The 14,144-nt window shown below is 65.0% G+C and overlaps 1 protein-coding gene across 17 annotated transcripts in view; it reads right to left on the bottom strand.

Moving 5' to 3' along the window:
• KIF1A (kinesin family member 1A) overlaps window positions 1–14,144 on the bottom strand; it is a 48,090-nt gene that overhangs the window by 11,778 nt on the left and 22,168 nt on the right. For 12 of the 17 annotated variants that reach the window (XM_040972502.1, XM_040972505.1, XM_040972504.1 and 9 more), the window contains 16 exons: window positions 14,000–14,072; window positions 13,790–13,883; window positions 13,411–13,559; window positions 13,012–13,190; window positions 11,738–11,875; window positions 7,173–7,291; window positions 5,735–5,820; window positions 5,339–5,477; window positions 5,082–5,253; window positions 4,884–4,974; window positions 4,336–4,454; window positions 3,710–3,765; window positions 3,114–3,222; window positions 2,659–2,725; window positions 2,468–2,552; window positions 901–1,006 (listed from right to left, as the gene is read on the bottom strand). In XM_040972502.1, coding sequence (XP_040828436.1) covers window positions 901–1,006; window positions 2,468–2,552; window positions 2,659–2,725; window positions 3,114–3,222; window positions 3,710–3,765; window positions 4,336–4,454; window positions 4,884–4,974; window positions 5,082–5,253; window positions 5,339–5,477; window positions 5,735–5,820; window positions 7,173–7,291; window positions 11,738–11,875; window positions 13,012–13,190; window positions 13,411–13,559; window positions 13,790–13,883; window positions 14,000–14,072 — 1,782 coding nt within the window. Of the gene's footprint in view, window positions 1–900; window positions 1,007–2,467; window positions 2,553–2,658; window positions 2,726–3,113; window positions 3,223–3,709; window positions 3,766–4,335; window positions 4,455–4,883; window positions 4,975–5,081; window positions 5,254–5,338; window positions 5,478–5,734; window positions 5,821–7,172; window positions 7,292–10,947; window positions 11,206–11,737; window positions 11,876–13,011; window positions 13,191–13,410; window positions 13,560–13,789; window positions 13,884–13,999; window positions 14,073–14,144 lie in introns of all 17 variants that reach the window. The other 5 variants (XM_040972491.1, XM_040972492.1, XM_040972490.1 and 2 more) reach the window with 2 other exon arrangements.

Consider the following 14,144-nt stretch of genomic DNA (forward strand, 5'->3'; position numbering starts at 1 on the left):
CCAGCAAGTGTGCCGTGGAGACTCCGGAAGCAGAGCCCTCATCGCAGCAGAGTGCAGGGGAGGGAGACTGGGAGACACCTAAGGTCCTCACCGCATACTGCTGCATACTGCTCCCAGGACGGGTTAGAGGTCACAACCCAGCCCCACAGCATCACAGCATGGCACTCCCTCTGCCAGGGCCACCCCAGCTCCCTAACTGCACACCTGCCTCAGGCCCCCAGAGCCCTCTGCTTGCACGCCATGGTGCCACCTCCAAGTGACTGGTGTTGCTTGCAGGGACCAGAACAGGGCAGAGCTGAGACCCACCCGGCGCTTGCCCTCAGGCCCCGATGCGGAGTCAGGGCCCTTGTGTGGAGATCAAGAAGCCAGAAGGACAGAGGTGCCCCATGCCCGGGCCCCCCTCTGTAAGCAGCAGGCTCACCCCCAGGTGCCTCTTCCTGGGGTAAGCCCCCAGAAGCTGTGGACACAGCAGGCTCCACCTCAGGCTCCTGCGTGCTGAGCCAGGCAAGGCCCACAGGATCCCCCAGCCCTGGGAAATGAGTGTTGCCAACAGGATCACAGGCGACTTGAGGCCTGTTCCACCCTACCTGTCCCTCTGCCTCTGGCCGGTTCTGCACCTCTCCCCACTCCAGTGCAGCCTCTTACCGCCTCCTCAACCGGCCAGATGCGTGTGATGGTAGCTTATGCCAAGCAGTGGCTTGGGCACCTCCACTCTAGGCTGAGTACCAGCAATATGCCACTGGTCACCCCAACCTGGACCCAAGAATGTTCCAGAGGCTGAGCCTCAGCTGCCGCTGCCGTGGCTCCAGGAGACCCCAGCACAGGGCCTCCAGCTCATCCCCTCACAGGTGCTAGCCCTCTGCACTGAGCAGATGTGAGCCGAGGGGCTTGAGGACTCACCGGTCATCCTGAGCCGGGTGGACGTACCCTGACGACAGGATGTTGAGAGACAAGATGTTGGGGTCAACAAGAGACTCGTCAGTTTCTGGAGAGTTCCGGATACGACCTGCAGGAAAGATGATGGAAGCCGGTCACTGCCCCAGGGGCCAGCGCCAGGCCGCGCCAGGCAGCAAGCCCCTCAGCTGGCAGTCACCTTTCCTGCCTGTGTCTCTGCAGATGGAAGCTAGTGCTGGGCCACAGTGGACATTCCTGCCCCAAGCAGGCCTCCTTGAGGCTACAGGCCGAGGTCACCTGCAGTGACACTTGCCCCAGCCCCTCCCCACATCCGTCCATCCTTCGGTCTGGAAGGTATCAGAATCCCGACCGGCAAGCGTTCTTGGTACCCGCTAAGCTTCTGCTAGCCCTGGAAGGGGCCCTCAGCAGATCCAGATCCACAGCCACCCAGAGTGCCCCTAGACCCCAGCCTCCAACAGTGGCATCCCACAGTCCTGGGGGCTTGGGACTGAGGGAAAGGGAAGCAGGCCTCAGCACCAGCGCCACTGCCCAGGGTCACAAGCTCAGGGGTCCCGTAACCTGGGCCTACACAACCATGAGGGACACTATGGCAGGGTCACTGGGTGGGGGAGACACCCAGGGACCTCCCCTCCTCTGCAGAGGCAACAAGACCTGGCTGGTGGCTGGTGGGCCTTGCTGTTCCTGCAGAGTGACCGCCACTGTACTGGCTGCATCCGAGTCTGCACAACCACTGAGTAGGTGAGGGCCAGCCAGGCCTTCCAAGCTGGTCCTGGACCCCAGCTGCTGAGGGGGCCCGCCCCTGTTGGTTCTGACCTGAGTGACCTGGGCACAAAAGTTTGTTTCCTAGTGCCCTTCTCATACTTAGTGCCACACACTGCACCCAGGGCAATGGGCCCAGGGGCCCCCAGGACACTGTGCTCAGGCCCTCACCACTGTCCCTAGCATCTAGCTACCAAAACCCCTGGGTTTCAGCCATGCTTCTGCACAGTTCCAATCTTTCCTAGGTGGACTCTGCCACCTGAGCCCCACGTGTTCTCACAGCTGACATGGACCCATCTGGTAGGCCAGAGCTAATAGCACAGAACCCTTCGTGTTGGTTATGAAATACACTGTGGCCCCAAAGGCAGGCTCCTGCCCCAGGCCACCTGGATCCTGGCCCCACTGGGCAGCGTGTGAGGGCAGGCCACATGCAGGAAGTGGCCCCCGCCTAATACCTTGGTGACCTCCCGGGAGATGTCGCAGCTTCTCGGCCACAGGTTTTAGGGCTCAGGTGTCTGGCCAAGACCACAAGAGGATGTGTTTGCAGTCCTTGCCACCCATGCCTGGGTCCCCACTGACCCCAAATCCTGATGTGGGGACCAAGTCAGTGTGGGTTGTGCTGATGTGGCTGAGCCATGGCCCCCGCAGTGGGACAGCGCTGCCTGCAGGCTGGCTCAAGACCCCATCCCACGGTCCACAGCTCACCCACGACCAGACTCAGGACCCCCATCCCGTGGCCCACAGAGCTGCCTGCAGGCTGGCTCAGGACCCCATCCCACGGTCCACAGCTCACCCACGACCAGCTCCCGCACTTCCTTCCAGCGGATGTGGCTGCCTGTCTCATGCAGGAGTGTCACAGTTATCCGTCTCTGGATACCCTAAGAGGCCAGGAAAGGACAGGTCAGTGGGCTAGGTGGGGTGAGGCAGGGGTGAGGCTGGGCTGGGACAGAGGAGTGGCCGGGTGGTCCAGGCGGGGGGTTGTACCTGGTGGAGCAGGAAGGTGCCCATGCATGGCATGCCCCCACGGTGGTCCACCACGGCTGGGATATAGCTGCAAGAGACGCACGTCAGGCCTGGGCCCAGGGTGGATGGGAGAACACAGATGCTCACCCTCCAGGAGCAAGCCTGGCAGCCCTCAGGTGCCTCGGCTCCATTCCGGACACAGCTCCTCCTGCCACCTCCAGAGGCAGGAACCCAGGCGGACCCCTGCAGGATTCTGCCCGGCTGTCCCAAGACCACACCCTTCACTGAGGGCTCCTGCCACCTCCTTCAGCCTTCCCTGAGGCCACTGGAGCCTGGGCATGGAGCCAGACACACGCTTGAGGCAGGGAAGCCCTCCCAGTCCCGGGCCACACCTGCTGAGAGTCGAAGCAGCCCTTGCTCTAGCCCAGCCCAGCCCAGTCCCTGAGGACTTCAGGCCCGCGCAGTCCCACACTCACTCGCCATTGGCCTCCAGCTCACAGATCTCGAAGTAGACCAGGAGGTCGTATTTGCAGTGGCAGGGCCCAGGGCTTGGTCTTGTCAATGTGCTGAGCTTGGTGGCAGGCACTGGGGGGACACAGGGAGGCTCGGCAGGTGTCCAGGGCATGTGGAGGGGTGAGGAGCTTCAAAGGCAGCTGGGGAAGCTCCCCAGGACAAATATCCCACTGGGGCTCTTTCTTCCTCCTCACCCCAATGGAAGGAACCCATGTCCACACACTCCTGGGCACAGGACCACAGACAGGGTGGAACCTGCACGCCCTGAGAACCAGCAGGGGGCAAAATTGCTGCTCAGGGTAGCCCAGCACCTACCCAGAGGCTGCATCCTCAGCCCGCATTCCCCTGGCTATGCACCCCTCACCATCTCCTCCACAAAGGCCCCTCTTCCACCAGGTCCCCAGCTGCAGTGGTCACCGTGGGGCTAGTGTCTCCCTATGGGCCACAGAGCAGCTGACCCCCAGACACAAGGCACCAGGCCAGTAGGGCACCCCCATCACAGCGGAAGGGTCTACCTTCCCAGCACTGCTGCCCGGGAGACCCAAGGCATCTGCCTTACCTGGTTTGGACAGCGGCATCACACGAGGGAAATGGCGGCGTGAGGGCCTCAGGGGGCTGTGGACACGGTCAGCAAGAGGCCATCTTCAGGGCAGGGCAGGGCAGGACCAGAGCCCTGGAGCTACTGACCCCAGCCCATCCCTGCCTCCCTCCACCACGGCCAGCCAGGCAAGGCCATGGGCTCAGGCCTCCTCCAGCTTGGCTTGGACAGGAGGGACTGACAGGACCCCAGGGCCTGCCAAGACAGTGTCCAGTCTCCAGCCTCCAGTCTAGGGTATGTGCACAGAGAACGGGGCCATTGCTGCTCTGAGGGTGCCCTCAGCTCGGGGCCCTGGGAGGGCATCCCCACCCTCCATCCTTGGGGGCCTGGGTTGGAAACTTTACCCCACAGGCCCTGAGACCTGCCCAGGCCCCATCCCTTCCGTACAGAATGAGGGAACCACACAGGTGACCTCAAGAGATTCTGCTGGTCCCTCTCACCTGGACCCTACCCCAACCCGCCGAGGCCCGTCAGGAGTGGACAGCTGGGCAGTGACCCCTGGACCCTACCCCAACCCGCCGAGGCCCGTCAGGAGCCCCCAGTCCGTCGGGAGGGCAGCTGGGCAGTGACTGTGGCTTGGAGCTGACCTGAGCACATCTTTGCACAGCGGTGGGAACGGGTGTTGCTGGTAGTGGCCAAAGACCTCAAACACGATGGGCTGGCTCTTGATGTACTCAATGAAGGACTTGGTCACCTCCACAGCGATCTGTGGGAAGGGCGCACCAGTCATGACACAGAGTGGGGCACCAGCTTCCCAGACAGACCAGACCCCAGAGGCCTCTGCCGTGGCCACACCCAGGCCAGCCCAGCCCCACCTCCCCCAAGGACACCCCGTCCAGCTGGCCGGCCGAGCTCCCTTCTGGAGCCTCTAGGGTCCCTGGTTCTGGAGCCTAGCCTGAGTCGCTCTACCCTCTTGTGGTGGCACCAGGTGCCCTGCAGCCTGGGAGGCCCTTTCTCCTCCTACCCCTGCTCGGGGCAGGGCCCAGTGCTCAGCACACCCCAGCCTACAATGCCAGACACCATCCTGTGTGTCCCCAAACCCAGCTTCAAACCCATAGCAGGTGGCACAGCAGTCCCAGTCCTGCTGGGCTGTGCCACTCGGGGGCAGAGAGGGGCAACAGGGCTCAGGACGTACGTTCTGGACGTGGTAGAAGCCGAGCGGGGGGCCCCTGCCCGTGTTCTTCAGGGGCTCTGTGGAGAAGGCTTCGTCGTGGCGATGGATGAAGCTACAAGGCAAACAGTGCCAGCTGGCAAGGACTCAGCTGGGCCCCGGGCAGGAGCTCTGCAGGGTCTGGCCTCCCCGCCCACGGCCCGAGCAGCAGGCAGAGCTCACTTGAACTGGCAGAAGATGTCGGCGTACTCGGCCGAGATGCTGGAGGCCTGCAGCACTGTGACGCGGAACGTGAAGGTGCTGCTGAGCCTCAGGTGCTGCCCGGCCGCGTCCAGGGGCCCGTCCAGGGCGGCTTTCTCAGGGCTGTCTGGCAGGAGGCCTTCCGGGGGCACCGCTGTGGGCCAAGGGGAGAGCGTGGGCACCTCCAGGCTTTGCTCTGGAGCAGCGGCCGCACAGCGGGCAGCACACAGACCACCTACCTGAGCAGGTGTTGTTGTTGACCTCGTCGGCCGAGGGCCCCACGTCTGCACCCTGGCCCTGGCCCTCCACGATGCGGAGCTCCTCCTGGGAGGTGCCCGAACGCGACATCCCTCCCACAGGGCACGACTCGGACTGAAACTGCAGGCAGGGACCACAGTGCACCTGCGGCCCAGCCTTGCCCTCCGGACCCGCCCCTCCTGGGGCCTCCCGCAGTGTTGGGGTCACAGCCCCTGCCTCAGCTCCGTGTAACCCCAAACAGGGTTGGTAGAGGCTGATCCTGCCTTCAGCATGGGACACGCTCCCTCGTGGCCCTGGGTACCAGCTGCTCTGAGGGAGAGGGGCAGGGGCACCCAGGGAGGGCCAAGCCTAGGCAGCCTGGCTCTCACTGCCCATACCTTCTCAAAGTGCTGATCATCAAAGGAGATCTTGGCGGTCCCCGACTGGCGGACGCCAGAGCCGTAGTCAGGGGCTTCCTCGTCGGCTGTAAGTGGAACCACGCAGACGGTCAGGGCTCCCTGCCCGCCCCAAAGCAGGTGTGAGTAGTCAGGCTCTGATCCACACCAGGGGTGCCCAGCACCCTGTCTTCCAGCTTGCCTCATCCCAGAGGCCATGTTCTCAGAAGGGAGCAGGGCTCGACTTCAAACCTGAGCCCCATTGGATGCCCAGGCAGAGCCCACCCCTCCTGAGGCCTCATGAACCTCACAGAGACCCCCGCCCAGTCCCTCCTCGGCCCTGGCACCCCTCCACTCAGTGCCCCTGGCTCACTCACCCCATCCTCCCAGCCCCCAAAGCTCCCAGTGATATCCCTGTGCTGGGGACAAACCCAAACTCCTGGAGCCAAAGGAGGCCCCGACACAGCTCTGCCAGCCCTCCTCCACCCAGGCACCTGACCCTCTGCTGCAGCCTCCACAGCCCCCTCAGCCCCACACAGGCCTCTCCCCGCAGCTGCTCTGCCATGGCCCGGCCAGGCAGCAGCCACAGTAAGAGGACAGCCGGGGTGATAGCCGTGACCACAGCGACCCCTCCCAGGCCTGGTGTCGGCGTTGCCTCACAGGTCAGGGGACAGGGACATGTGCTCTCACACCTGAGTGCCTTCCAGGGCATCAAACCCACAGAGCTCAGACCCAGGGCCTGATTCCCCTTCCCCAGCTGGGGGGAGCCCTGTTGTGCCCTCCTCAAGGTAGGCCCCGATAGCTGTGGGCAGTGTGGGGGTGGGGGCCAGATGGAGGGAGTGGATTGGTCTGTGGGGCCCAGGGAAGCTGGAGCCTGGGGATCCTACCGGGCAGGTGCAAGTCCAGTAGGAAGAGGTGCACCCCAATGCCCAACACCCTGTAGTCCCAGTGAGAGACACGGCTCTCACAGCACCTGGCTGGCGGGTGGAGCCGCAGGAGCCCTGAGAGTGGGGCGGGCAAGAAGCTGACAATCGGGCCAAGTCATCAGGTCAGTTAATCAGTGGAACTGGAATCGCCTCCAGTGAGTGGCCAGGGCAGCAGGCCCAATGGGAACCAGGCCCCTCAGAGTGGAGGCTGGCACACCTGTGCTATCCTCAGGGCCTGGGCCTCTCCTTGGCCCCACCCTCCTGTCCTAGGCCCCACCTTCCCTGTCCTGGGCCCACCCTAGGCCTCATCCTCACATCCTGGGCCTCACCCTCCAGTCCTGGGCCAGACCCCAGGCCCCACCCTCATGTCCTGGGTCCGCCCTAGGCCCCACCCTCATGTCCTGGGCCCCACCCTCTGGTCCTGGGCTTGCCCCCAGGCCCCACCCTCATGTCCTGGGTCCGCCATGGGCCTCACCCTCCCGTCCTGGGCTTGCCCCCAGGCCCGGCCCGTGCACCTGAGATGGCCTGCACCGCCACGCGGAGAAAGCCCTTGACCTCGCCCTTCTCGCTGACAATGGCCACACGGTGCACCAGCGGCACGGGGTACAGCAGGTTGCTCAGGTACACGAAGGCCCTGGGAGGCAGAGGTTAAGGTCAGGGCCACCTTCAGCGCCCGCTGTGGTTGGCAGTGGCGGCGGTGGTATAGCCAGCTCACAACAGGGCTGCAAAGCAGAGCCAAGCAGGACAGCCAGGGCAGGAGGGGGCAGGCAGGGCAGGGGTCCCTGGGGTGGGAGGCACTCGGGGGATGGCAAGAGGTGGAGGAGGAGGGCGTGAGTGGTGCTGAGCAGAGGACGGCGGAGGCCGAGCACAGGCCCTCTGACATGACAGCAGCGGGGGGCTCCAGCCTGCTTCAAGGACACTGCATGAAGGATGCTGCCTCCACATCCCAGGGCCCTGCCTGCTGGCCACTCCACAGATGGGCATGGCCCCCCAGCCCCTACGGCGGGTCAGGGAGATGGGAAACACCCCACCCTGCACAGCACCCCAAGGAGGCTGGCACAGAGTCCTGGTCACCCCAGGCCCAGACGACGGCCGCCAAGCCAGGAGGATGAGGGCCCTGAACCCCAAGACTTGTGCCCACTCCTGGCAAGAGAAGGGCTGGTCAGGTGAGCCGAGACCTCACAGCAGGGGTGCAGCTCCCAGAAGATGGGTCTGGCCACAGGGGGTGGGGAGTGCAGACGACAGAAGGTGAGGGGCAGAGTAAGGATGAGGGTACAGGTGGTAGGGACGGGGCAGACGGTAGGGCAGACTCATAGCAGGACTCTGAACCTGGGCACCAGTGTGGCTCTTCCTCCCCCAAACCTCCTGCTTCAGGGTCTCCCAGGAGCCCCTCACCAGCTCACACCACACTTGCCCCTGTGTCCACTGCAGCCAGAGGCCTGGGGCACCGAGCAGATGGGCCCACCTCATGCCCTGGCCAAGCAGAGGCTCGTGGCAGGCCTCACCCCCTGCCCCACCAGTCCCTACTCCACAGGCCACAGGCCACAGGGGCCAAGGAGTCCCTGGATGCCACGGGCAATCTGCCCAGGGCATTGTCACTGGCTCTGAGCAGCTGAGGGTCCTCCTGTCCCCTTCCTGACCAGATGCTCCCAGCATCCGTGCCAGGCTCAGGCTGGCTCCGGTGGTCCCGAGACGCCGCTGTGGCACAGTGGGGTGGATGCAGACCATGTCAGCAGGCAGAAGGTTCCCTGCCCGGGAACCTCACAGCCTCCATAGCACCCACTTGCTCACGGCCAGGTCTAGGGCTCCCACCTCAGCTTTTGGAGGCAGGAGCAGGCCTCTTTGCTGACAGCGTGGCCTCCCCACAGGCACAGGAGCCAGGGCACGGCCCAAATGAAGCTTCCCACGAACCCAACGGGCTAATGCACGAGGTCTAGGGTCCCTGGGCTTCAGATGCATCAAGGCAGCATGGCTGCCCGAGAGGGGAGACCCCCTGTGGTGACCACAGCGGCTGGCGCCCAGCGGGGACGGAGTGCACCCTCGAAGGCGCATGGAGACCCAGAGAAGCAGGACAGGAGGTGGCGGAGCTGCCGGCTCCCCACAGCGAGATCGCTGCTGGCCCTGAGCTGCCTGCCACTCCTTACTCTCAACCTGCACTCGCCAGTAGGGGGCATCAGGGGAGCTGCAGGCCACTGCCCAGGCCTGCTGCAGCCCTGGCTCCAACCACCCAGAGGTAGGGCCCTCAGGGAGGGCACCTCCTCAGCGAAGGCTGGTGAGAAAGCTTCCTGGGAGCTGGCCCGCTGCCCCACTGAGGACAGCTGTGCACTCCCTTTGTGCTGGGCACCCAGCTGGGGTCACGGCTCTGGGGCAAGCTCTAGGGCCAGGTGTCCTGGCAGCTGCCCCTGAGGACCCCAGGCCTCTCGCACAGCTGGCAGGACCCTGGACACACCTCTGCCCCCGGGGAAATGCCCGCCTTGGGGGGCTCATAGGCCTGGCAACGCCCACCTGGACACACACTGCATGGCCGAGGCGGGCCCTGCTGCCCACACCCGCCCTCCAGGAGACGAGGGCCTTGTCCTCTGCCAGCCATGCCCTCAGGCCCACTTTCTCCGCCTGGGTGACTCGGGGGACTGCTGCTCGAGGGCCGTGCCAAGCGGCCAGTGTACCTTGAAGCAGACTGAAACCCACCCGAGCAGGAGCAGAGGCAGACAGCGCGCAGGCACAGCGTGGCGGGAAGGAGGAGGTGGTGCTAACCACAGACTGGTGAGGTGCAAGGGGCATGCTGGGACCAGGGAGCCTCTCCAGAGGGGACACAAGTGGGCGCCCAGTTTGGCTAAAGCTTTGGAGAGAGAGCCAGCAGCTACCAGAAGGCCGTCCTGGCGGGCCCTGCCCGGGGCTGGGGCTGCACAGCTGCTGCGCGGAACAAGCCAATTCTTGCCAAACCAAAAGGACCGGCTCGGCCGCCAACAAGCCGCCCCAGGCCGCCCTGCCGTACGGGGCCGGCCTCTCGGCAAGGACTTTGGTTCAGTTTGGTGGTTTTGTTGAGTCTCAGGTCCACGAGGGGAGAGAAATGTTGGAAGGACCCAGCTCTTCGCGGCCGACACTGCAAGAGCCCACGCCCTTGTCCCCCTGTGGGTCCTGGTGCTCACCCCTGCAGGTTCCCAGGGCCCCCACGCCCATGAGAGGCCTGCAGTCCGCTTCCTCACTCAGTTCGGCATCTTGGGGGACGACAGCTGTGACCCCTACCCCTGCAGACCAGCCAGCATACCTCACGAGACTTGCAGAAAATCAGGTGCCTGCTGACTCCCCGGGCACCCTTCGCCTCGCCCAGCCGGCCGCGGGGCCACGGGCTTGTAGGTGGCCAGGACCCCAGGGGCTGCCTTTAGCAATGGGGGGGGCGGGCATTGGCACAGCAGTTCGGCTCCTGCTCCCCCACTGAGTGCCCGGCTCGAGTCGTGGCACCAGCTTCCTGCTGCCCCACCCACAGCTGGGCTTGGGCTCTCACCCCTGGCACCGGCCTGGCACTGGCCTGGCCCATACGTGGCTTCTGCAGGTCTTTGGGGAATGAATCAACAGACAGAAGGTCTCTCTTTCTTTCTTTAAAATTAGTGTACACCTCTCAGTGAGTATGAGATTGGGACAGCAGCCGCACCTTGGGCCAGACAGGCAGCTGCAGGGCCTCTGGCGGGGGTGGCCGTGTCTGTGCCGGGGTCTAGGGCCCCTGCTGTGGCCTCCGTCCACGCCTGACCTCGGCCCCTCTCATGGTTCAGCAGAGGTCAGTGGAGGACATCTGCGCGAGGCACCTGCCACGCACACCCCTGCACCAGAGGAGGGCTAGAACAGTGGCAACATCCTCCTTGGTGGGCAGCGTGAGCCCAGGCCCTGCAGGGCACAGGGGAGTGACTGCAGCTCCTGCCTTCAGGACACCCCCCAAGCCCCTCAGGTCACCCTGAGGACCCCTCTCTGAGCCCTGGGCCACTCCCACCAAGACCTACTAGGCCCTGAATGACATGTGGGCAGCTGGCCCTCTCCATCGAAGGCCACCACAGGCCCTCCGCAAGGACGAAGGCATCGGGGCCACCTCACACTGCCTGCGCAGAGGGCAGCGCCTCCCAGGCCAGGCAGTGGGCCTGTCACTTCCGGAGCTGGACCCGACTGTCCCACCCTAGGCACATGCGGGGAGCCCAGGCTCCCTCGGGGCTCTGCCCTGACGTGGCGTGGGGCCCTTAGCAGTGCTCCTGGGCCGAAGAGCTGGGTCCTTCCCAGCATGCTGTGCTCGGCCTCACCAACCTTCCTACTAAACTGAACAGGGGGGGCCGGTCGTAAAACGGGTCCCGGCCGTCGCACAGCGTGTGCTCCGGAAAGACGTCGTCCTCCAGGTGCTCCTCCTCCTCCTCCTCCTCCTCCTCCCCCACGCTCTGCTCCTCGGCAAGCTCGGTGGTGTCGGAGTCGGGGCTCGAGAAGGTGGGGGAGGGGGTGAGAGCAGCCATGCGCTCGCTCATGCATGTGCTCAGAAGAGGGTAGCTGTCGCAGCCAGAGATGACTGAACTGAGGTTAGTACGACAAGACAGAGAGAAGTTAACACCAGCCGCTCACGGGCCGGGGCCGCTCCTGGCCAGCCCACCACACCGAGCACAGCCCCCCAGAACGCGGCTGAGACGGGTCAGGACCGCACCGGCCCCGGCCCGGGAGACACCACACGGGCATGCGGGTGGCCGGCTGGACGGCGCGGGAGGTTCTGGAAGGCATCAGGAGGGGCGAGTGAGAATCGGGGCTGGACACAGAGCCCAGCGAAAGCTCCAGAGGCAGTCCCGGGGCTGTGCCTCACGCTCCCACCCGAGACCTGGGCTGGGAACTCCCCTGATCACACACGTGGATGGCAGGTGTGGGCGGGCAGGGTCACGGCCCCATCCGTGGCTGCTGGCGAGCCAGGGGCAGGCTGGGGGGCGGGGGACTGGAAAGCGTCTGGCAGCATCGCCGTTCACGGCAGTTCTGTAGGGGCTCTGGGCTTGGAAACAGGCCCATTTCTCCTCTCTCCTCTCTCTCTCTCTCTCTCAGCAGGGAGAGGGGAGGCACCCACCTGCCCACCAGCCGGAACCAGGGGAAGCGATCGTAGAAGGGGTCGCCGCCGGTCACCACGTTGTCACAGTCCTCCACCACGCTGGACGGCACCTCGGCCGCCCGGTCATACATCTCCCGCATCAGGTCCAGGCGCTGTCTGCGGAGGGAGGAGCAGTTGAGGGCCGGGGCAGCAGGGACTGCCAAGCCAGACGCGAGAAGCCCCTGTGGGCCACACAGGCTCTGAAGATGCGGGTCTACCGAGCCAGCCAGAGGACGGGCAGGGCAAGGGATGCGGAGTGGGCATGAGCCTATGTGCACGCAGGCTGTGGTGGTGCCCGTCAGCGTCTGCATATGTTAGTACATGCCAGCGTGTACGTCAGTGTCCATGTGCCGAGACAGAAGTCCGAGTTGAACGTGCGTGACCCCCGAGGTCAGTGTGTGTGCATGTGTGTCAGAGTGTCCATTACTCATGTATGTGACACCCGAGACCCCAGGGTCGGGTACCTCTGCCTGGTGGGGACCTAGCCCCTCGCAGGACAGCCCCCTGTCAGTCAGCCCCAAGCACCTCCTCCCTCCTGCCAAGCCAGCAGCCCTGTCCTGCAGCAGCCAGGGCCAGACCTTGTCAAACCGCTGACCCCTGCCTGGCCACACGGCCATGGGACCAACTGACCCCTGCTTCCAGGGCACAGTGACATGCCCCCGGCATCCCTACCTTCCTGCCTGAGACCTGCAGTCAGTGTGGGGGGCTCAGAGAGGCGCCCTCTTGTCCTGGGGCAAAGAGAGGCTCACCTCTTCCCCTTCCCTCCCTGCTCCTCTGTGCCAGCCCCAGCTCCTTCACCTCCACAGGTATCAAGATGCAGGAGCCACCCCCTCACTCCTCCTTGCACCCGGCTCCTCACTTCCCACAGGTGCTGGGGTGCAGCATCCGCCCCCCTCCCTGCTCCCCTGTACCCACCCACAGGTGCAAGAGCCACACGCCCCTCCACCCTGTCTCTTTGAGCTCCTGCTGGTTTGAGGAAGTGACCCCAGCCCTCTGGACCTGTCTAGGCACGCCATGGCCCTGTGCATGCCTGCACCCTGCGTCCCCCGGAGTGCTGCCCGGGGCCCTGAGCACATCTGCATCGGCCCCAGCTCCCGGCATACACACCAGGAGTGTCCGCTGGAGTGAGATGCAAGAAGCTTCTAAACCCAGGGAAGCAGAAGGAACAGTGCACCCCCGCCCCCCGGGAAGCTGCACCACCCTAGTCCCCAGGGAGGAGGCCCTGGCCTACCCCAGCCACCCGCCAGCCACACCTGAGCTTCTCCAGCGTCCAATAGTGGGTGGCCCCGTTCTTCTGATCCTGGACCTCCACGGCCACGATGGTGCGGGGGAAGGGGCGCGTCTCCCGCTCCTTGGCAGCCTCTGGGGGCAGCAGGTCAGGTGGTAGCGGGGAGTAGAGCGTGTCCGTGAGGAGGACAAACTGGAACTGGACCTGCCAGGGTTCAGGCAGGACCCCGGTCAGCCCTGAGGGGCGGGGCCAGGCCTTCCTTCACAGCCTCAGCAGAGTTGGGCCACAGGAGCCAAGCAGGGGCTGCCAGGGCCACCTGCTCCCATAGCCGCAGCTGGCCAGGGCAGGGCTGCCCTCAGCCGCCCACCCCAGGGCACAGGCGGGGCAAGCAGAGCCTCAGGGGGCCGGGGCTGTCCTCACACACCTTCTTCTTGAGCTCCACGCTGATGGCATTGGCCTCCTTGAGGAAGATGGCATTGCCCCACAGCAAGTCCCGCAGGGACGTGAACTGGTACCACTTCCACTTCCGGAAGGCCCACAGCGCCAGCTCGCACTCCCGCTCCGTCCACTGCACTGTGGGGGAAGGCCGCAGCACTTGCCACAAGCCCTGCCCTGTGAGGCAGCCCTGGTGTGCGAGTGCACACACACACACACATACGCACACACACAGGCACCTACCTTGGCAGAGCCCCCGTGGCCCTTCCCATAGACAAAGAGATGGGTCCCCAGGCACCCTAGGGGAGTGGCCGGGAAGAGGTCCTCCGAGCCCGAGGCCCAGCCCTCCTGGGTGCCAAAGCCCTCACCTTCATCCTCCGGTTCCTCCTCCTCCTCGTTCACCTCGGGGCAGTACCGGGAGTCCATCTGCTTCTGCAGGGCCTCCAGCTTGCTCTCGTAGTCCTGCAAGGCAGCAAGGCCATGGGCCCCGTAAGGCCACGCCGCGCCCCAGCGTGCGCCAGCCCCACGCCCCATCCTGTGGCAGGAAGGGGTGCCAGCTCTGAGGGCCGGATCCTCACCAGGCGCTGCTGCTCCAGCAGGTAGGTGGCCTCCTCCCGCTCTCGGCGGTACTGGTCCTCCAGCTCCTGCAGCCTGCAAGGTGAGTGAGCACAGGGGAGGTGAGCACAGGTGAGCCCAGATGAGGTGAGCACAGCTGAGGTGAGG

This window comes from Ochotona curzoniae, unplaced genomic scaffold (genome assembly GCF_017591425.1).
Source record: "Ochotona curzoniae isolate NIBS_2020 unplaced genomic scaffold, NIBS_Ocur_1.0 contig_2294, whole genome shotgun sequence".
Taxonomy (NCBI): domain Eukaryota; kingdom Metazoa; phylum Chordata; class Mammalia; order Lagomorpha; family Ochotonidae; genus Ochotona; species Ochotona curzoniae.